Genomic DNA, 23040 nt, shown 5'->3' with positions numbered 1-23040 from the left:
TGATCAGGTTTGACTGTAGTCAAATTAATGAAAAAACTAACATTTCAAATCAACATAAAAAAAATCTCAACTTTGACAAAAACTAGTCTTTGATAATATCTAAATGTATATCCAACTACACAACTTAATAAAAGTAAGTAATTATGTCTAAAAACAACTATAGAATTTACAAGCTACTTTATTTAGAGCTATATAGGAGCTATCTAGTGGGGGGGGGGGGGGGGGGGTCTGATTTCATGGGGCTTTATAATGTGTGTGTACAGGCTTGTCTTTATATTCATGATGATTTTTCAAAACTTTGGCCTTCACAAGCAACAGAACACGTGGAACGTGACGTTTGAGGACATTTGAAGAGCCGCTCACTGCTTTCCATGAGTCAAATATTATTATCTCAGTATAAAACACTGTGTGTGTGTGTGTGTGTGTGTGTGTGTGTGTGTGTGTGTGTGTGTGTGTGTGTGTGTGTGTGTGTGTGTGTGTGTGTGTGTGTGTGTGTGTGTGTGTGTGTGTCGTACCTCTTCAGTCAGTGAATTTTCGAGCTGGTTAAGTTTTTCCTGTTTTTCTTTCAGTAGCGTTTGACCCTTGTGAAGCGTCTCCCTCAGCTCGGCTAGATCCCTCACCTCCTACACACACACACACATCAATGGCCTGTATGCAGGTGATAACGAATGCAGACACGGGTCTGTCTCTGAACACACACTCACCTGCTGTAGGTTGTGGTAGAGCTGGTGTGTGGAGGTCCCGGGCGAGGGGTCCTTCAGACTGCTGTGAGCTGCCCGCAGCGCTGCCTGTCTGTCTGACACCTGAACACTCTGCCGCTCCAGAAACTGCCGAGCCCTGAGGAGAGATACGCTCTCATTCCACATGTACTGCCTCACACTGAGAGAGAGAGAGAGAGAGAATGACACACACTCAAACTCCTTTGAGATGTCATGTGGTCTACATAGGCAGCATCCTAAGCATTCTTTGTCATTTACAACAATTTTAAGTCAACATGAAATGAAAACTCACCCTATTTTCTAAATGCATCTTATTCGGATAATTTATCTGTGCATGTTTTAGTTTTTAAAAATGTTTGGACGTTGTAAAGTTTAAAGGCACATTATGTAAGATTTTTGGATAAAAAAATAAATAAAAAAATTTGTCTACTTACATTATTCCAATTATTTTTTGGGGTCAACAGCTTACAAAAACTAATTTCAGTTTTTTTTAAGCTTGTTTGCTGTACTCCTTTGTCACATAGCAGCTTTTAGATAGTGTTTTTTTTTGGTGTTATAAGTCAGAAATGACAAGGAGGTAGCTTCACACAATACAAAGTCAATGGAGGGGGTTGGATTGTTGTGTGTGAGTGGTTTTCAGATTATGACGCGTGTCATAGTTTCGAATCTGTCCGTTAGGTTAGAAATCAGTAGCACTAGATAGGCAGCTCACTAGGACTCACACATACTCGTCTACGCTGGCGTCGCTGGCTTCTCCTGAGCGTAGCACTGATGCGTCGAGATCCTCCAAACGCAGGCCGTTCTCGGTCTTCCTCTTGCTCTTCTTCTGCTGGTCTTCTTCTCTCTCCGTTCTGCCGCTCTGCTCCAGTTCACTGCACACAAACACAAGCTCCAGACTAGTTCTCCATTCTGTCTCCAGACGGTGATCGGGTTCGTCATCACTGGCGCCTTTAGCTTGTTTAGTTTGGGACACTAATTATATCAATATTATTGATTTGACTGCAATGATATTATTGGACGAGAACAAAACTTGAGCTGAATAATTACACTATTGTCTTCTGTAGAGCAGCTTATCGCTGAAACAGTCAGTGAGTGAGTGAGTGAGTGTGTATGTGAGTGAGTGTGTACGTGAGTGAGTGTATGCGAGTGATTGAGTGTATGTGAGTGAGTGAGTGTATGTGAGTGATTGAGTGTATGTGAGTGAGTGAGTGATTGAGTGAGTGCGAGTGAGTGAGAGCGAGTAAGTGTGAGTGAGTGTGTGTGTGAGTGCGAGCGAGTGAGCGTGAGTGCGAGCGAGTGAGCGTGAGTGAGAGCGAGTGAGTGAGTGAGAGTGAGTGAGCGTGAGTGAGAGCGAGTGAGCGTGAGTGAGAGCGAGTGAGAGCGAGTGAGCGCGAGTGAGAGCGAGTGAGCGTGATTGAGTGTATGTGAGTGAGTGTATGTGAGTGAGTGTATGTGAGTGAGTGTATGTGAGTGAGTGTATGTGAGTGAGTGTGTGAGAGTGAGTGAGAGCGAGTGAGAGCGAGTGAGCGTGAGTGAGTGTGAGTGAGTGAGTGTGTGTATGTGAGTGAGTGAGTGAGAGAGAGTGAGTGTATGCGAGTTAGTGTGTGAGTGAAAGAGTGAGTGAGAGAGTGTGTGTGAGAGAGTGAGTGTGCGAGAGAGTGAGTAAGAAAGTGAGTGAGAGTGAGTGTGTGAGTGAGTGTATGTGAGAGAGTGAGTAAGAAAGTGAGTGAGTATGTGAGTGAGTGTATGTGAGAGTGAGTGAGTGAGTGAGTGCGTGAGAGAGTGCGTGAGAGAGTGAGTAAGAAAGTGAGTGAGTGAGTGTGTGAGTGAGTGAGTGTGTGTTTGAGAGTGAGTAAGAAAGTGAGTGAGTATGTGAGAGTGAGAGAGTGAGTAAGAAAGTGAGTGAGTGAATGTGAGTGAGTGTATGTGAGAGTGAGTGAGTGAGTGTGTGTGTGAGTGAGTGTGTGTGTGAGTGAGTGAGTGAGTGTGTGTGTGAGAGTATGTGAGAGTGAGTGAGTGTATGTGAGTGAGTGAGTGAGTGAGTAAGTGAGTGTGTGAGAGATTGAGTGAGTGAGTGAGTGAGTGTATGTGAGAGAGAGTGAGTGAGTGTATGTGAGTGAGTAAGTGAGTGTGTGAGAGAGTGAGTGAGTGAGTGAGTGAGTGTATGTGAGAGAGAGTGAGTGAGTGTATGTGAGCGAGTAAGTGTGTGTGTTACCTGACTCTGGAGCTGAGCTGTTCACATCTGTCCTGCAGGAGTGTGACCCTCGTCTCCAGCTGTTGCCTCTCCTCCTTCATCCTGCTGTTCTCCTCTCTCTGTCTCTCTCTCTCCTGTCTCTCTCTCTGAAGATCTGCTCTCATCCGCTGCAGCTCCTCATGGAGCTCATCCCGCTCCTTCAGCAGCCGAGGGAGAGACTGCACAAACACACACACACACATTCATACACACTCCTGATAGTATACTCCTGATTATATCAGACAGCACTGTCACACTCACAAACACACAAACACACACACACACACACACACACACACACACACACACACACACACACACACACACACACACACACACACACACACACCTGATTGTATCTGACAGCACTGTCTGTCACTCACACAAACACACCTCTAATCCTCTCTGAATATCCTCCTCTTCCTCACACAGCTGCTGTCTCCTCTTCTTCAATTCTGATGCCTGATGATCATCAATAAACAGAAAAACTGTTAGTTTTCTTGTAAAACTACAATGAACAACTCATTTCATGTGAAGTAAATGAGCTGTTCAAGCTGTGAAAATAAACTAATATAATGAATAAAAACACACTGTTCTGAACCTTTGACTGAAGTTCTGCCTCTTGAGTTTGAAGTTCTTTAGTTTGTATGTTCAGTTTCTCCATCCAATCCTGTAACGCTGCCTCCTACACACACACACACACAGTGGATGGAAACATAGCTAGTGTTTTAATCATTCATCAGCTGGAAGAACAATCAGTCTGAAAGTGAGTACAGTGATATTGTTTCTCTGTGCCATGAGTGTGTGTGTGTGTTGTGCTGACCTTCAGTGAGTGTGTCCTGCGCGTCTCCTGCAGTTGTGTGTCCAGCGTGTCCTGTAGTTTGTGTAGTTGTGTTGTGTGTGTAGACATCAGAGTGTCTCTTTCATCCTGAAGAGAGTTTAGCAGACGCTCCCTCTCCCTGCTCTCCTACACACACACACACACACACACACACACACACACACACACACAGCCGGTGAGTGGATGAGACGACACGCTCGACAATACTAACACAGGTCTGGTGTGTGTGTGTGTGTCTGTTGTACCTGCTCCAGGTTTGTTTCTCTGAGGTTCTGTAGTTCATGTCGATGTTCCTCTTTCAGTTGTTCTAGTTTCTTCCTGTGATCTCTCTCAACTTCCTCACGAACTTCCTGCAGGACATCTGTGAGCTAAAACACACACACACGCACACACACACACACACACACACTCCAGCTACTGCTGCACAATTAAATTCACGATGAAACTGCAGTAGAAGCAGATTCTGTATCGTGACATACAGTATATCAGGGTGTAACAGATAATACACCCTCACTCAAAAACTCAAAAAACACTCAAAAAATAATAAATGTCGTACGGGACTTTGTTCTGTGCACCAGTTGTTGATTAGATGTGGGCGTGGCTCTCAGAACTGTATGCAGTTGAGCATGAGCTTGCATGGGTGGATTTCAAGTGCACTAAATGTGTGTGTGTGTGTGTGTGTGTGTGTGTGTGTGTGTGTGTGTGTGTGTGTGTGTGTGTGTGTGTGTGTGTGTGTGTGTGTGTGTGAGTGAGTGAGTGAGTGAGTCAGTGAGTGTATGTAAGTGAATGTGTCAGTGAGTGAGTGAGTCAGTGAGTGAATGAGTCAGTGAGTGAGTGAGTGAGTCAGTGAGTGAGTGTTTGTGTGTAAGTGAGTAAGTGAATGAGTGAATGAGTGAATGAGTGTGTGTGTGTGTGTGTGTGAGTGAGTAAGTGAATGAGTGAGTGTGTGAGTAAGTGAATGAGTGTGTGTGTGAGTGAGTAAGTGAATGAGTGTGTGTGTGAGTGAGTAAGTGAATGAGTGTGTGAGTGAGTAAGTGAATGAGTGTGTGTGTGAGTAAGTGAATGAGTGTGAGTAAGTGATTGAGTGTGTGTGTGAGTAAGTGAATGAGTGTGTGTGTGAGTGAGTAAGTGAATGTGTCAGTGAGTAAGTGAATGTGTCAGTAAGTGAATGTGTCAGTAAGTGAATGCGTCAGTAAGTGAAAGTGTCAGTAAGTGAATGCGTCAGTAAGTGAATGCGTCAGTAAGTGAAAGTGTCAGTGAGTGAATGTGTCAGTGAGTGAGTGAATGTGTCAGTGAGTGAGTAAGTGAATGTGTCAGTAAGTGAATGTGTCAGTAAGTGAATGTGTCAGTAAGTGAATGTGTCAGTGAGTGAATGTGTGAGTGAGTGAATGTGTCAGTGAGTGAATGTGTCAGTGAGAGAATGTGTCAGTGAGAGAATGTGTCAGTGAGTGAGTGAATGTGTCAGTGAGTGAGTAAGTGAATGTGTCAGTAAGTGAATGTGAATGTGTCAGTAAGTGAATGCGTCAGTAAGTGAAAGTGTCAGTAAGTGAATGTGTTAGTGAGTGAGTGAATGTGTCAGTGAGTGAGTAAGTGAATGTGTCAGTAAGTGAATGTGTCAGTAAGTGAATGTGTCAGTGAGTAAGTGAATGTGTCAGTAAGTGAATGTGTCAGTGAGTAAGTGAATGTGTCAGTAAGTGAATGTGTCAGTGAGTAAGTGAATGTGTCAGTAAGTGAATGTGTCAGTGAGTAAGTGAATGTGTCAGTGAGTGAGTGAGTGAATGTGTCAGTGAGTAAGTGAATGTGTCAGTGAGTGAGTGAGTGAATGTGTCAGTGAGTGAGTAAGTCCATTTTTCAGTCGGTGAGTGAGTGAGTCATTGAGTGAGTGAGTGTGTCAGTAAGTGAATGTGTCAGTGAGCGAGTGAGTGAATGTGTCAGTGAGTGAGTGAGTGAGTCAGTGAGTGAGTGTGTGTGTAAGTGAATGAGTGTGTGAGTGAGTAAGTAGGTGAATGAGTGTGTGTGTGTGTGAGTGAGTGAGTGAGTGAATGTGTGAGTGAGTGAGTGAGTAAGTGAATGTGTCAGTCGGTGAGTGAGTGAGTCAGTGAGTGAGTGAGTGTGTCAGTAAGTGAATGTGTCAGTGAGCGAGTGAGTGAATGTGTCAGTGAGTGAGTCAGTGAGTGAGTGTGTGTGTGAGTGAGTAAGTGAATGAGTGTGTGAGTGAGTGAGTAAGTGAATGAGTGTGTGTGTGTGAGTGAGTAAGTGAATGAGTGTGTGAGTGAGTGAGTAAGTGAATGAGTGTGTGAGTGAGTGAGTAAGTGAATGAGTGTGTGAGTGAGTGAGTAAGTGAATGAGTGTGTGTGTGTGTGAGTGAGTGAGTGAGTGTATGTAAGTGAATGTGTCAGTGAGTGAGTGAGTCAGTGAGTGAATGAGTCAGTGAGTGAGTGAGTGAGTCAGTGAGTGAGTGTTTGTGTGTAAGTGAGTAAGTGAATGAGTGAATGAGTGAATGAGTGTGTGTGTGTGTGTGTGTGTGAGTGAGTAAGTGAATGAGTGAGTGTGTGAGTAAGTGAATGAGTGTGTGTGTGAGTGAGTAAGTGAATGAGTGTGTGTGTGAGTGAGTAAGTGAATGAGTGTGTGAGTGAGTAAGTGAATGAGTGTGTGTGTGAGTAAGTGAATGAGTGTGAGTAAGTGATTGAGTGTGTGTGTGAGTAAGTGAATGAGTGTGTGTGTGAGTGAGTAAGTGAATGTGTCAGTGAGTAAGTGAATGTGTCAGTAAGTGAATGTGTCAGTAAGTGAATGCGTCAGTAAGTGAAAGTGTCAGTAAATGAATGCGTCAGTAAGTGAATGCGTCAGTAAGTGAAAGTGTCAGTGAGTGAATGTGTCAGTGAGTGAGTGAATGTGTCAGTGAGTGAGTAAGTGAATGTGTCAGTAAGTGAATGTGTCAGTAAGTGAATGTGTCAGTAAGTGAATGTGTCAGTAAGTGAATGTGTCAGTAAGTGAATGTGTCAGTGAGTGAATGTGTCAGTGAGTGAATGTGTCAGTGAGTGAATGTGTCAGTGAGAGAATGTGTCAGTGAGAGAATGTGTCAGTGAGTGAGTGAATGTGTCAGTGAGTGAGTGAATGTGTCAGTGAGTGAGTAAGTGAATGTGTCAGTAAGTGAATGTGAATGTGTCAGTAAGTGAATGCGTCAGTAAGTGAAAGTGTCAGTAAGTGAATGTGTTAGTGAGTGAGTGAATGTGTCAGTGAGTGAGTAAGTGAATGTGTCAGTAAGTGAATGTGTCAGTAAGTGAATGTGTCAGTGAGTAAGTGAATGTGTCAGTGAGTAAGTGAATGTGTCAGTAAGTGAATGTGTCAGTGAGTAAGTGAATGTGTCAGTAAGTGAATGTGTCAGTGAGTAAGTGAATGTGTCAGTAAGTGAATGTGTCAGTGAGTAAGTGAATGTGTCAGTGAGTGAGTGAGTGAATGTGTCAGTGAGTAAGTGAATGTGTCAGTGAGTGAGTGAGTGAATGTGTCAGTGAGTGAGTAAGTCAATTTTTCAGTCGGTGAGTGAGTGAGTCATTGAGTGAGTGAGTGTGTCAGTAAGTGAATGTGTCAGTGAGCGAGTGAGTGAATGTGTCAGTGAGTGAGTGAGTGAGTCAGTGAGTGAGTGTGTGTGTAAGTGAATGAGTGTGTGAGTGAGTAAGTAGGTGAATGAGTGTGTGTGTGTGTGAGTGAGTGAGTGAGTGAATGTGTGAGTGAGTGAGTGAGTAAGTGAATGTGTCAGTCGGTGAGTGAGTGAGTCAGTGAGTGAGTGAGTGTGTCAGTAAGTGAATGTGTCAGTGAGCGAGTGAGTGAATGTGTCAGTGAGTGAGTCAGTGAGTGAGTGTGTGTGTGAGTGAGTAAGTGAATGAGTGTGTGAGTGAGTGAGTAAGTGAATGAGTGTGTGTGTGTGAGTGAGTAAGTGAATGAGTGTGTGAGTGAGTGAGTAAGTGAATGAGTGTGTGAGTGAGTGAGTAAGTGAATGAGTGTGTGAGTGAGTGAGTAAGTGAATGAGTGTGTGAGTGAGTGAGTAAGTGAATGAGTGAGTGTGTGTGTGTGAGTGAGTGAATGTGTCAGTGAGTGTGTCAGTGAGTGAGTGAGTGAATGTGTCAGTGAGTGAGTGAGTGAGTGTGTCAGTGAGTGAGTGAGTGAGTGAGTCAGTGAGTAAGTGAGTGTGTGAGTGTGTGAGTCAGTGAGTGAGTGAGTCAGTGAATGTGTCAGTAAGTGAATGTGTCAGTGAGTGAGTGAATGTGTCAGTAAGTGAATTTGTCAGTAAGTGGATGTGTCAGTGAGTGAGTGTGTCAGTTGGTGAGTGAGTGAGTGTGTCAGTGAGTAAGTGAATGTTTCAGTGAGTGAGTACGTAAGTGAATGTGTCAGTGAGTGAGTGAATGTGTCAGTGAGTGAGTGAATGTGTCAGTGAGTGAGTGAATGTGTCAGTGAGTGAGTGAATGTGTCAGTGAGTAAATGAATGTGTCAGTGAGTGAGTGAATGTGTCAGTGAGTGAGTGAGTGAGTGAATGTGTCAGTGAGTGAGTGAGTGAATGTGTCAGTGAGTACGTGAATGTGTCAGTGAGTGAGTGAGTGTGTGTGTGAGTGAGTGAGTCAGTGAGTGAGTAAGTGAATGTGTCAGTAAGTGAATGTGTCAGTGAGTGAGTGAGTGAGTGTTTGAGTGAGTGTGTGAGTGAGTGAGTAAGTGAATGTGTCAGTGAGTAAGTGAATGTGTCAGAGAGTGAGTGAGTCAGTGAGTGTGTGAGTGAGTGAGTGAGTAAGTGAATGTGTCAGTGAGTGAGTGAGTGAGTGAATGTGTCTGTGAGTGAGTGAATGTGTCAGTGAGTGAGTAAGTGAATGTGTCAGTAAGTGAATGTGTCAGTAAGTGAATGTGTCAGTAAGTGAATGTGTCAGTAAGTGAATGTGTCAGTGAGTAAATGTGTCAGTGAGTAAATGTGTCAGTGAGTGAGTGAATGTGTCTGAGTAAGTGAATGTGTCAGTGAGTGAGTGAGTGTGTCAGTGAGTGAGAAAGTGAATGTGTCAGTGAGTGAGTGAGTAAGTGAATGTGTCAGTCGGTGAGTGAGTCAGTGAGTGAGTGAGTGTGTCAGTGAGTAAGTGAATGTGTCAGTGAGCGAGTGAGTGAATGTGTCAGTCAGTGAGTGAGTGAGTGAGTCAGTGAGTGAGTGAGTGTGTGAGTAAGTGAATGAGTGTGTGTGTGAGTGAGTGAGTAAGTGAATGAGTGTGTGTGTGAGTGAGTAGTGGAATGTGTCAGTGAGTGAGTAAGTGAATGTGTCAGTAAGTGAATGTGTCAGTGAGTGAGTGAGTGAGTGAGTAAGTGAATGTGTCAGTAAGTGAATGTGTCAGTAAGTGAATGTGTCAGTAAGTGAATGTGTCAGTGAGTCTTACTCACTCTCTCACACACACTCTCTCACTCACTCTCTCTCTCACACACTAACTCGCATACACTCAATCAATCTCTGAGTGAGTGAGTGAGTGAATGAATGTGTCAGTGAGTGAGTGAATGAGTGTGTGTGTGAGTGAGTAAGTGAATGAGTGTGTGTGTGAGTAAGTGAATGTGTCAGTGAGTGAGTGTGTCAGTAAGTGAATGTGTCTGAGTAAGTGAATGTGTCAGTGAGTGAGTGTGTGAGTGACTCAGTGTGAGTGTGTGTGTGAGTGAGTAAGTGAATGTGTCAGTAAGTTAATCTGTCAGTGTGAGTGAGTGACTCAGTGTGAGTGTGTGTGTGAGTAAGTGAATGTGTCAGTGAGTAAGTGAATGTGTCAGTGAGTGAGTAAGTGAATGTCAGTGAGTGAGTGAGTGTGTAAGTGAATGTGTCAGTGAGTGAGTGTGTGAGTGAGTAAGTGAATGTGTCAGTGAGTGAATGTGTCAGTGAGTGAGTGAGTGAGTGTGTGTGTGAGTGAGTAAGTGAGTGTGTCAGTAAGTGAGTAAGTGAATGTGTCAGTGAGTGAGTGAGTCAGTGAGTGAGTGTGCGTGTGATTTAACTTTATTGTCCTTAAAGGCGATTATTTATGTAGACAGCAGTATACATACAGCAACACAACACACACACAAAATAACACACATTTATACTAAATCATTTAAAAACCTAATTGCAGCAGGTATAAAGTAATTCTTATATCTATTTGATTTGCACAAGGGGAGTTTAAATCTCCGTCCTCAAGGAAGCAGTTGAAGTGAGTGAGTGAGTGAGTGAGTGAGTGAGTGAGTGAGTGTGTGAGAGAGTGCGAGTGAGTGAGTGAGTGAGTGAGTGCGAGTGAGTGAGTGTGTGCTGGTGAGTTAGTGTGTGCGAGTGAGTGAGTGAGTGAGTGAGTGAGTGAGTGTGTGAGAGAGTGCGAGTGAGTGAGTGAGTGCGAGTGAGTGAGTGAGTGCTGGTGAGTTAGTGTGTGCGAATGAGTGAGTGAGTGAGTGAGTGAGTGTTGTACCTCTCTCTGGTACTCTGCTAAAGGTTGTTCTGGTCGTGGACTCCTTGAATTCTTCTGAGAATCACTCAGTTTAGCCTGACAAAACACAACAGAGCGTTAAACACGGACACACACATTTGTTTCACTATATCAGTGAGAACCCCCCCCTCCTAAACCTACCTATTACAAAAACATGTGCAAAACACCAGATTTAAATAAAAAAAATGTTTTGGTCGATTTATGAGCCTTTTTAACATCTGGCCCTCGCACATAGAGCTAAACGTGTACACACACACCTGTGTTCTGATGGAGGTCAGCTGCTCCTCCTTCTTCTCCTGTAGCCGCCTCCTCCCTGCCTGGAGCTCCTCCTCTAACTCCTCACTCAGGCGCTCGAGACTCCGCCTCCTCTGAGTCTTCACCCTCTCCTGCTCTGCCTCCAGCTCTGAGCGCAGCTCCTGGAGTCTCACCTCATTCTCAGATCTATATACACATCAGACGGGTGTGTAGTTTGTGTGTGTGTGTGTGTGTTTGTGAGTGCTGATGTTGATATAGTGTGTGTGTGTGTGTGTGTGTGTGTGTGTGTGTACCTGAGCTATTATATTTGTGTGTGTGTGTGTGTGTGTGTGTGCTGATGTTGATATAGCGTGTCTGTGTGAGTGTTGATGTTGATATAGTGTGTCTATGTTTTATGTGTGTGTGAGTACCTTAGCTTTTGTAGCTGTCGGTGCGTGTCGTTGTTTAATCGCTCCTCCTCGTCTCGTCTGTTTTTAAGTATCTGCTCTTTCAAAACCCTAAAACACGCACACATGATGATGTGATTTGTGGGTATGTGAACTTGGAATGTTTTGGTGCCAAACTGCTCATGTTTTCTTGGCACACACACTTCTACAGCACAGGGACCCACAATGCTGCAGTCACTGACCTCAGCTGCTCGGCGCTCTCCTCCTTCATCCGGCGCTCCTCGTCTTCCTCGTCCTTCATCAGCGCTTGTCTAAGCAGCTGCAGTCTCAGTCTGTTCTTCTCCTCCTTCATCAGTCTTTTCTTCTCCTCCTCCTCCATCAGTCTGTTCTTCTCCTCCTCCATCAGTCTGTTCTTCTCCTCCTCCATCAGTCTGTTCTTCTCCTCCTCCATTAGTCTGTTCTTCTCCTCCTCCATCAGTCTGTTCTTCTCCTCCATTAGTCTGTTCTTCTCCTCCTCCATCAGTCTGTTCTTCTCCTCCTCCATCAGTCTGTTCTTCTCCTCCTCCATCAGTCTGTTCTTCTCCTCCTCCATCAGTCTGTTCTTCTCCTCCATCAGTCTGTTCTTCTCCTCCATCAGTCTGTTCTTCTCCTCCTCCATCAGTCTGTTCCTCTCCTCTTCATCACGCTCACGCTGCTCTTCATCCTCCTGAGCTTCTCGTCTTTTCTGCTGATCACTGGTGTGGGTTCGGCCGCGGGCCGCCGGCGGTCTCTGGTCATGTGATGCTCTGCTGATGTCACCAGTGGGTGAGGAGGCGTCGGACCGCCTGAGATGAGACACACATTAATCCCAGTCAGAAAATTCGGTAATACTACAATAAGGTTCAATAGTTAATGTATTAACTAACATGAACTAACAATGAGCAATACTTTTGTTACAGTATATATGAATCTTTGTTAATGTTATTTAATTAAAATACAGCTGTTCATTGTTTGTTCATGTTAGTTCACAGTGCATTAACTAATGTTAACAAATACAAACTTTGATTTAAAAAAAACGTATTAGTAAATGTTGAAATTAATATGAACTAAAATTAATAAATACTGTAGAAGTATTGTTCATTCTTAGTTCATGTCAGTCTCCCCTGCGGATCATCCTGACAACCGTCTGGATTGAGCCGAGTAGGGGACATCTCTATGATCTTCAAGTGGGCACCTTCCGTCCTCAGTGTTTTGTCGACTAGCCCCCGACACCTCAAGAGGGCTCGACAGTGACTCTGGCGTCCCAGAGTCCCCCCCTCCGTCCCCCACTCAACTCAGTCCAGCTAACTGACCTTTACATCCTTCCTGCTGCTGAGGTTCCTCCTTCCTCGTAGTTCACATGTGACCTAACCACAATCTCTCCCAATCTCTCCGCAACTCGACCATACGCGCCAACCCGTTTGACTAAGGCTGTCGAGCCCCACTGCCGTCGTTAAAGCAGGTTCAGTGGCAACGGCTCCGTATGGCATACTACCGCAAAACACAATATCTGTCCAAACACCAATCCTCATTCACGCAAAATACACAGGAACGTAATAACTGTAATTACTATCCAAACTATCCAAATAAACCAACAGACTCTTCAAGTTTTTCAAGAATTCTTCGAAACCGTAGCATGGCGGCCTGTACACAGCCAGCCAGAATCTTTCCGTCTCAACCACAGCCAGTTGCTGCTCCTTTCTGCTGCTTCAGATAAGTTCTTTACTGTGCGGCGCAACTCTTGGCCACTGAATCCGACGTCTCTGAGGAACCGGGTTGTAGAGTGTGCCACAAATCCTCGACAACCCACTTCCACTGGATAAACCCGGACTCTCCATCCTCGCTGTTCTGCTTCAGTGGCCAGCTGAGCATACCGCAATTTCTTCCTCTCATATGCCTCATCTACCGCATCCTCCCATGGCACTGTTAACTCCATCAGTTTAACAATACGTGCTGATCCAGACCACAAAACAATATCTGGTCAGAGGTTAGTATTGGCAATCTGAGGTGGAAAAATAAGCTGTTGATCAAGATCAGCCAGCATTTTCCAGTCCCTAGCAGCTTCCAGTTGTCCTGAGCGAGAATTGATTTTAACACCTTTTCTTGGTGGTTGCTCGCCTGGGTGGAGGAATATTGTCTTCTGTGTGTAATGTTTTGCTAGAACAGGAGGCAACTTATTGGTCATGTTACGCTTGTCTGCCAATGCATTAACCAAACATCGCAGTACTTGGTCATGGCGCTGGGTAAACCATCCTTGGCTAAGAGCCACCTTACATCCTGTCAAAATGTGCCTTAATGTGGCAGGTGATGAACACAAAGGACATGAGGGATCCTCTCATACCCAGAGGTTTAGGTTCTGTGGTGATGGGAGAACATCATATGTTGACCTGATAAGGAAACTGATCCTACTCTCTTCCATTGACCAAAGGTCTTGCCAGCCTATCTTGTGTTGTTCCTCACTCTCCCATCTCATCCACTCTGGCCGGGGAAATGGCCTTTATACACCTCATCCTCTCCTCCTGCTTTCACACCTCGATGACTACCAGCTTCCTCCTTTGAGCTGGGGCTGCCTTGTGCCATTTAGGAGGAGCTAAACTGAGCCAAAAACCCCCTCTTCCATGCTGTACCTGCCCCACGATATCACCAATTTGAAGGGCAGCCTTTGCATCTTCCACAGATTTCTTTGCTGACCACTTTCTTCCAGTTTTTAACACAGGTGCTGCCTCCCTTACACATTTGTTGCGTGACTCTACTAAGGTCATTTCCAGTCCGACCTTGGCGCACTTAAACTCCTCAGTTAAAGCAGAGACTGGCAGCTGCAATATTCCTTTACTATAAAGTCCCACTCTGCTGAGGCAGCGTGGAACTCCCAACCATTTCCTGATATATGAACTTATTAACGCTTCCAGCTTTTCCACTGTTGTCAAAGAAACCTTGTACACAGTCAGTGGCCACAGCAACCTTGGCAGTAGACCAAACTGAAAGCACCAGAGTTTTAGTTTCCCTGGTAAAGCGCAGCTGTTTATGCTCTTCAACCCTTCCACTCCCTGTCGTCTAACTTCTCCCACTCGAACTGTGTCCTTTAGATCCCCATCGTACCATCTCCCAAGACTCTTCACTGGCTTCTCAGAAAACTGTTGGTATTGCCTCACCATTAATGAAGAATGTTTTATCTAATGCTTTGCCTTTAATTATCAAGATGCTCCTTGATTTAGAGGGCTTAAATTGCATTTGTGCCCATTCAATGTTATCGGTTAATTTACCCAATAACCGATTAGTGCAGGCTACTGTTGTAGTCATTGTTGTCATCCATGTATGCTCTGATTGGTGGTAGTTGCATCCCAGAAGCCAAGCGCTCTCCTCCTACTACCCATTTTGATGCCCTAATGATTACTTCCATTGCCATGGTAAAAGCCAGTGGAGAAATGGTGCATATCCTGCCATTATTCCAACCACTAGGCATTGCCATGTAGTGCTGAATTCTGGAGTTTAGAACCTAAATTGCAAATCTCCAAAATAGGCTTTCACTAAATTTGTTATTGACATCGGTACCCTGAAAAAATCAAATGCTGCCGAAAGAAGCTCATGTGGCACTGAACCATATGCATTAGCCAAATCCAGGAATGTCACATGGAGCTCCGTCCTAGCTGATTGAATTCGTTGCCAGATCACATTGATGTGTTCTGAGCATCCTGAGAACCCTGGAATGCCCGCTTTTTGAACTGAAGTGTCAATGAAGCCATTCTTTAATAGGCAGATTGACAATCTCTGAGCAATAATGCCGAAGAAAATAGGACGAAACTGACTGGTGCTTGTAGCATCTTTTTCTTTAGGTATAAAGACTCCACCTGCTCGACCCAATGCTCTAGGTACAACCTGTTTTTCCCATGCAACTTTTATCAATTTCCACAGAATTCATAGAACTACTGAAGCACTCTTGTACACTCTGTACTGAACTCCATTAGGCCCTGGAGATGATGCAGCCCTTGCCTTTCTCACAGTCTGCTCCACCTCTTTCCACTTAGGTGCACAGACCTCCATTTGGTATTCTGGTGGATTGATAGGTGGGATGTCTGACGGAATTGACATAGGCTCATGCCTTTTTGTATCTGTATGAGTTTCCTCCAAATATCTAACTAACTAATGTTAACTAATGAACCTTCTAATGAATTTAAACTAATGAGTTGAAAATTAATTTAAAAAATCAGTCCAAAATGTAAAGAAAACAAGGCTGATCAGAGACGACAGAGAGAATAGAGACTCACGGCCAGTGAATTATTCATTTGAGTGTGTGTTTCGCTTTAAACACACAAGCTCTGTCCTTTTCTGATCATTTCTGTGTGAAATACAGACTGAACATCAAAACATCCACCTCTTTATGGCCAGATGATACGCAAACTACGTTACTTGGCTGAATAAAGCAAACCAGCGCCTCGCTAGTAAAGTTCCGATGGATGCGGACTGTAATCAAGGTAAATCATAATAAATCATTATATTTATACACAGACGCATTTCAGCACATAGTTTCCACACGCATTCTGGACAATGTTTTGATTTGTCATGTGTATGTTACTGTGTTTAGTAATTCTGAATGGATCCGTGTGCTGTAGTATATGCAGTCAGGTCAAGGTGTTTTTGTCAATTTAATATAATTAATTTAATTTATTTTATTATAGTTTGCTTTATCCAGCTGAGAGTCGTAGTTTGCCATCACTGCATGTTTTGACTTGCCATTCAATCTGTATTTCAAAAAGCGTGAGACTTCGTGATGCTGAGAAACAGTGTGCGCCTAGAGAAACACACACTGAATGAATAATTAACTCGTGAGTCACATCATAATCATCACCATCATCATTATCATCACCTGTCTGCAGAGACAGAGACGTCCACACAGCTGTCCATGTCTTCCTCTCCCTCCTCTTCCTTCCTGTCCTGAGCGACACACACAAACAGAGAGACAGAATGAGCCTTTAAACCTGTGGAGGTGTGTTTGTGTGTGTGTGAGAGAGTGTGTACACATGTGTGTGAGTGTTTGTGTGTGTGAGAGTATATGTGTGTGAGTGAGTGAGTTAGTGTGTGTGTGCCTGAGTTTGAGTGAGTGTTTGTGTGTGAGCATGAGTGTATGAGTCAATGTGTGTGAGTAAGTATGTGTGAGTGTTACCACTGCAGGCGTCAGATCCAGCAGATCAAACACATTCTCTGAGAGTTTGGAGTGAAAACCAGCCTGAGGAAACACATGAAGAGTGAAATTATGCAACACACACACAATCCAGACATGTCTGTCAAATGCATGAATGTAAATAAATGATTTGTGTGTGTGTGTTGATGAAGTCACACCTGAACATCATCAGCGGATGAGACCGACGCCGCTGCTGCTTCACCCGCCTCAGATTCCTGTCACGGCACAGGATATGACATCACACACTCGTACAGCAGCATTAACACACTGATAACACACACAGACAGAAGTGAGCCTATGTGGGAGAGGAGGATGCTGGGAGTTTCAGCTCTGCTGCAGAGAGGAGCTCTGATTGGCTCATGAATAATGAGATAAGACACACATCACACTCTGTTCCTCATGGGAGCTTTTATCCTCCAATGAGCCTGTGTGATGTCACATGACTGTGTTGAGACACGCCTCCTCTCTGCAGCTCTGCACACTGAGACCCAAACACTGAATTACGTTACAGAATGAACGAACAAATCACTGAACGAACAAACAAATCAATGAATGAAGACACAAACACTGAACAGTACTTAAGAATGAACGAACAAATCACTGAATGAATCAATCAATAAATGAATGAAGACAAACACTGAACAAAGCCACAGAATGAACGAACAAATCAATGAATGAATGAAGACACAAACACTGAACAAAGCTACAGAATGAAAGAACGAATCACTGAACGAATGAAGACACAAACACTGAACAAAGCTACAGAATGAACGAACGAATCACTGAGCGAATGAATCACTGAATAAATGAAAGCTTTGTAAAAATACATCAGATTGTAATGAGGCAATTCACTTCAGTGCTGTATATGTAGGGATGAGTGTCATCTACGATTATATCGTAATTGTTGTTTTGACGATGTGGAAGCTGACTTTATCGAGTATCCCACTCGCTTTGCAAAACCACACATATTGATAGCACTCGCTTTCATTGTGTGATGAATATTAGTAGGTTGCAGTTCAACCTGTACACTATATTGCCAAAAGGTTTGGGACGCCTGCCTTTACATGTACATGAACTTTAATTACATCGCATTCCTGATCCGTAGTGTTTAATATGGACCCTTTGCAGCAATAACAGCTTCAACTCTTCTGGGAAGGCTTTCCACAAGGTTTAGCAGTGTGTTTAGGGGAATTTTAGACCATTCTTCTAGAAGTGCTTTACTGAAGTCAGGCACTGATATTGAACGAGAAGCTCTCAGTCTCCGCTGTGATTCATCTCAAAGCTGTTCTACCGGGTTGAGTTCAGGACTCTGTTGCAGCCAGTCCAGTTCCTCCACATCAAACTCCTCATCCATGTTTTTATGGACCTTGCTTTGTGCACTGCCGCGCAGTCATTCGAACAGCCCAACCTCTGAAAAACAACCCCACACCATAATCCACCCTCCAGCAAACTTTACACTTGGCGCAATGCAGTCAGGCAAGTACCGTTCTCTTGGCAAACACCAAACCCAGACTCGTTCATTGGATTGCGTGGCCTACCACTTCGTGGCTGAGTTGCTGCTGTTCCCAATTGCTTCCACTTTGTTATACTATCACTAACAGTTGACCGTGGAATATTTAGAAGTGAGGAAATTTCACAAATGGGCTTATTGCATAGGTGGCGACCAATCACGGTACCATGCTTGAGTTCACTGAGCACCTGAGAGCGACCCATTCTTTCACAGATGTTTGTAGAAGCGTCTGCATGTCGATTTTATACACCTGTGGCCATGGAAGTGATTGGAACACCTGAATTCAATGATTTGGAGGGTGTACCAATACTTTTGGCAATATAGTGTAGTTAAGCAATATCACACAAGCAAGAATGCTGTTTTTCTCCAATATCAGCATGAATGCAAATTATATTGATTTTATACAACAATTCAATAAACAAGAAGTTAATATTGTGTTACATTTTAGACACAATATTGTCAGCTTTTGTAGTAAAGCTGCAACAGAACTGTTGTGCGTATCCAAGCACACAGTGGTGTTTCATTACTAAATGAATCAGTGTTTTTGAACAAATCAAAGAATCATTGATCCATCCATAATCCATTCAGACAATCGCTTGTTTTGTTCATGAATGAATCAGCTTTCTGAACGAATCAGTTAAGTGAATGATTCATGTAAAATAGGCAGGGTTTGTGTGCTGGGGCGGAGCATGTGAGATGGGTGGGGCTTGTGTGCAGGGCGGGGTCTGTGAGATGGGTGGGCTTTGTGTGCTGGGCGGGGAATGTAAAACAGGCGGGGCTTGTGCGCAGGGACGGTGCATGTGAGATGGGTGGGGCTTGTGTCCAGGGCGTGGCATGTGAGATGGGCGGGGTTTGTGTGCAGGGGTGGGGGCTGTGAGATGGGCGGGGTTTATGTGCAGGGTTGGGGCATGTGAGATGTGTGGAGTTTATGTGCAGGGCGGGGCATGTAAAACAGACGGGATTTTATTGTGCACGGGCGGGGCATGTGAGATGGGTGGGGTTTGTGTGCGGGGCGGGGCATGTAAAACAGACGGGGTTTGTGTGCAGGGGCGGGGCATGTACAACAGACGGGGTTTGTGTGCAGGTGCGGGGCATGTAAAACAGACGGGGTTTGCGTGCAGGGGCGGGGCATGTACAACAGACGGGGTTTGTATGCAGGGGCGGGGCATGTACAACAGACGGGGTTTGTGTGCAGGGGCGGGGCATGTAAAACAGACGGGGTTTGTATGCAGGGGCGGGGCATGTACAACAGACGGGGTTTGTGTGCAGGGGCGGGGCATGTAAAACAGACGGGGTTTGTGTGCAGGGGCGGGGCATGTACAACAGACGGGGTTTGTGTGCAGGGGCGGGGCATGTACAACAGACGGGGTTTGTGTGCAGGGGCGGGGCATGTACAACAGACGGGGTTTGTGTGCAGGGGCGGGGCATGTACAACAGACGGGGTTTGAGTGCAGGGGCGGGGCATGTAAAACAGACGGGGTTTGTGTGCGGGGCGGGGCATGTAAAACAGACGGGGTTTGTGTGCAGGGGCGGGGCATGTAAAACAGACGGGGTTTGTGTGCAGGGGTGGGGTCTGTGAGATGGGCGGGGTTTATGTGCAGGGTTGGGGCATGTAAAACAGATGGGGTTTGTGTGCAGGGGCGGGGCATGTACAACAGACGGGGTTTGTGTGCAGGGGCGGGGCATGTAAAACAGACGGGGTTTGTGTGCAGGGGCGGGGCATGTACAACAGACGGGGTTTGTGTGCAGGGGCGGGGCATGTACAACAGACGGGGTTTGTGTGCAGGGGCGGGGCATGTAAAACAGACGGGGTTTGTGTGCGGGGCGGGGCATGTAAAACAGACGGGGTTTGTGTGCAGGGGCGGGGCATGTAAAACAGACGGGGTTTGTGTGCAGGGGTGGGGTCTGTGAGATGGGCGGGGTTTATGTGCAGGGTTGGGGCATGTAAAACAGATGGGGTTTGTGTGCAGGGGCGGGGCATGTACAACAGACGGGGTTTGTGTGCAGGGGCGGGGCATGTAAAACAGACGGGGTTTGTGTGCAGGGGCGGGGCATGTACAACAGACGGGGTTTGTGTGCAGGGGCGGGGCATGTACAACAGACGGGGTTTGTGTGCAGGGGCGGGGCATGTAAAACAGACGGGGTTTGTGTGCGGGGCGGGGCATGTAAAACAGACGGGGTTTGTGTGCAGGGGCGGGGCATGTAAAACAGACGGGGTTTGTGTGCAGGGGTGGGGTCTGTGAGATGGGCGGGGTTTATGTGCAGGGTTGGGGCATGTGAGATGTGTGGGGTTTATGTGCAGGGCGGGGCATGTAAAACAGACGGGGTTTTTTTGTGCAGGGGCGGGGCATGTAAAACAGACGGGGTTTGTGTGCGGGGCGGGGCATGTAAAACAGACGGGGTTTGTGTGCAGGGGTGGGGTCTGTGAGATGGGCGGGGTTTATGTGCAGGGTTGGGGCATGTGAGATGTGTGGGGTTTATGTGCAGGGCGGGGCATGTACAACAGATGGGGTTTGTGTGCGGGGCGGGGCATGTAAAACAGACGGGATTTGTGTGCAGGGGCGGGGCATGTACAACAGACGGGGTTTGTGTGCAGGGGCGGGGCATGTACAACAGACGGGGTTTGTGTGCAGGGGCGGGGCATGTACAACAGATGGGGTTTGTGTGCGGGGCGGGGCATGTACAACAGACGGGGTTTGTGTGCAGGGGCGGGGCATGTAAAACAGACGGGGTTTGTGTGCGGGGCGGGGCATGTAAAACAGACGGGGTTTGTGTGCAGGGGCGGGGCATGTAAAACAGACGGGGTTTGTGTGCAGGGGTGGGGTCTGTGAGATGGGCGGGGTTTATGTGCAGGGTTGGGGCATGTGAGATGTGTGGGGTTTATGTGCAGGGCGGGGCATGTAAAACAGACGGGGTTTGTGTGCGGGGCGGGGCATGTAAAACAGACGGGGTTTGTGTGCAGGGGTGGGGTCTGTGAGATGGGCGGGGTTTATGTGCAGGGTTGGGGCATGTGAGATGTGTGGGGTTTATGTGCAGGGCGGGGCATGTACAACAGATGGGGTTTGTGTGCGGGGCGGGGCATGTAAAACAGACGGGATTTGTGTGCAGGGGCGGGGCATGTACAACAGACGGGGTTTGTGTGCAGGGGCGGGGCATGTACGACAGACGGGGTTTGTGTGCAGGGGCGGGGCATGTACAACAGACGGGGTTTGTGTGCAGGGGCGGGGCATGTACAACAGACGGGATTTGTGTGCAGGGGCGGGGCATGTACAACAGACGGGGTTTGTGTGCAGGGGCGGGGCATGTACAACAGACGGGGTTTGTGTGCAGGGGCGGGGTATGTACAACAGACGGGATTTGTGTGCAGGGGCGGGGCATGTACAACAGACGGGGTTTGTGTCCAGGGGCGGGGCATGTACAACAGACGGCGTTTGTGTGCAGGGCCGGGGCACTGAGTCCTACCTCACTGCACACTGGATTCCACTGAGGCATAAACCCAGTTTTTAAGTGTATCATTTGAGGGCTGTCCTTCTGAAAGCGCTCGATCTCCTCGCTGTCTCTGTCGCTCCGAGTGTCGCTGATCCCACGTCCTTCACTCTCTCTCTGCCTTTCTTTATGCTCATCTTCCTCAGTTTCCCCGTGTTCTGAAAGCCTCTCTTCCTCCTCTATATGGGAAACACTTCTCTCTACCTCTTCCTCACTGTTGATCTCGCCTTTCTCCTGCCTCTGTTCTTTTCCTTTTTCTATTTGAGGGCTGTCCTTCTGAAAGCGCTCGATTTCCTCGCTGTCTCTGTCGCTCTGAATGCCATGTTCATTTTCCTCTCTTTCACTGTGTTCTGAAAGCCTCTCTTCCTCCTCCTCCTCAAAGGAAACACTTCTCTCTGCCTCTACTTCACTGTCTATCTCCTGTCTCCGTGCTTCATCCCGTTCTTCTCTTCGGTTGTTTTCATCATCTTCACTCTCCGTATGATCTCTCTGTTCTTCTGTTCTCTCCTCCGTCTGGCTGAATCTTTCGATCTCCTCATCGATCTCTTCGCTCTTCTCTTCATCGGACTGTTTCTCCTTCTGCACACCGTCACTCATGCCTTCGATCAGCGGCTGGTCTTCTGCAGCAGCGTCTGAGGTCAGAGGGCATGAAGCGGCTGTGGAGGGGAGGAGACGTCCACGCAACGAGTCCTTACAGTGGAGGGATGGAGTTAGAGACGCACAGACAGACAGACACACACACACACCCACACACACACACACACACACACACACAAAGAGAGACAGCTGTGAGGTCACATGCAAACGCCCCAAACAAACAGCTGTATTTAACAAAGACACACACATAAACTGCAGACAGAGACAATCAGACAGACAGAGAGAGACAGACAGACAGACAGAGAGCCAGACACACACACACACACACACACACACACACACGTACCTCTGAAGGTGGTTCTGGACTGTGATCCCTCGATAAGGCCAAATCCTGTAGTTCAGGTTCTGTTCTTTCTTCAGGAGGAACTGTCCCACTGACCTCACTGTCCTGAAACACACACACACACGTTTACTTTTCTGTCTAAATGGGGCCTTTGCATAGACTTTTATTCTATAATACTATAACTAGGGGTGTAACGATACCCTCATGTCACGATTCGATACATATCACGATACTGAACTCACAATACAATATTATTGCGAATCTCCAAGACATATGATAAAAGGTTAACAAATAATGTACTGTTGATTAAAATGCTAAACTTGATATTACATTGTGGGTGTAAATAAATAGGATTGGATTTGGTGCTGGAAACCCAATGTACAGGACAATAGTGACCCCAGAATAAAAATATTTATGATTCTGAAGCTGAAAATACATAATTATTTTAGACAAATATGCTTGCTGTCACTGACTGGATATATTAAAATAATGTAGGACACTTTTACTGGTAACATCAGACATTTGGCATTATCACGACCCACAAATATTCCCCCATTGCATTATTATACATTATATCTAGTTATTTAATGTAGTTCTGATACTAAAACTCAAATTGTTTCTCACATAGTATTTTTAGATATTTGTTAAGGAAAACAAGACAAAAATACTGAGGAAAAAAAAAAAATCACTGTACTTCAGCAGTTTAGTATTCTAACATGCGCAGAAGAATCAGTGTCTGAACGGTTGATCTCCAGCAGGATGTGATGCGTTTATGGTGTTCACCTCATACTGCAGTCCCGCTCCCAGAGCATCCAGATCCAGATGGAGGTTCTTCAGCAGTCCGACTGAATCTCGTGGCCTCTAAACACACACACACACATTACATCTAGCGTTTAGTGCATCATGAGATATTAGCGGTCAGGCATGTGCGTGTGTGTTTCAGATTCACCTCTTCCTCTGAGATCTCCTCGTCTTCCTCAGCACTCCTGAAAGCAGTGGAGCTCGACACGACAGA

General features: G+C 45.9%; 1 protein-coding gene across 12 annotated transcripts in view; it reads right to left on the bottom strand.

The window, feature by feature from the left end:
- cep164 (centrosomal protein 164) overlaps positions 1 to 23040 on the bottom strand; it is a 29892-nt gene that overhangs the window by 2225 nt on the left and 4627 nt on the right. For 3 of the 12 annotated variants that reach the window (XM_077230381.1, XM_077230380.1, XM_077230382.1), the window contains exons 6-24: positions 22975 to 23040; positions 22809 to 22886; positions 22029 to 22130; positions 21062 to 21775; positions 16248 to 16304; positions 16072 to 16134; positions 15775 to 15842; positions 11135 to 11716; positions 10917 to 11003; positions 10509 to 10692; positions 10234 to 10308; positions 4039 to 4161; positions 3776 to 3919; positions 3554 to 3637; positions 3346 to 3414; positions 2935 to 3131; positions 1442 to 1591; positions 705 to 879; positions 516 to 623 (exon numbers count right to left, since the gene is read on the bottom strand). In XM_077230381.1, coding sequence (XP_077086496.1) covers positions 516 to 623; positions 705 to 879; positions 1442 to 1591; positions 2935 to 3131; positions 3346 to 3414; positions 3554 to 3637; positions 3776 to 3919; positions 4039 to 4161; positions 10234 to 10308; positions 10509 to 10692; positions 10917 to 11003; positions 11135 to 11716; positions 15775 to 15842; positions 16072 to 16134; positions 16248 to 16304; positions 21062 to 21775; positions 22029 to 22130; positions 22809 to 22886; positions 22975 to 23040 — 3126 coding nt within the window. The remainder of the gene's footprint in view (positions 1 to 515; positions 624 to 704; positions 880 to 1441; positions 1592 to 2934; positions 3132 to 3345; positions 3415 to 3553; positions 3638 to 3775; positions 3920 to 4038; positions 4162 to 10233; positions 10309 to 10508; positions 10693 to 10916; positions 11004 to 11134; positions 11717 to 15774; positions 15843 to 16071; positions 16135 to 16247; positions 16305 to 21061; positions 21776 to 22028; positions 22131 to 22808; positions 22887 to 22974) is intronic. The other 9 variants (XM_077230384.1, XM_077230383.1, XM_077230390.1 and 6 more) reach the window with 7 other exon arrangements.

This window comes from Siphateles boraxobius, unplaced genomic scaffold, assembly GCF_051911475.1.
Source record: "Siphateles boraxobius isolate OS27281-9 unplaced genomic scaffold, OSU_SipBor_1 143, whole genome shotgun sequence".
NCBI lineage: Eukaryota > Metazoa > Chordata > Actinopteri > Cypriniformes > Leuciscidae > Siphateles > Siphateles boraxobius.
The sequence above is the reverse complement of the archived record's forward strand: the minus strand, read 5'-3'. Positions and strand labels throughout refer to the sequence as shown.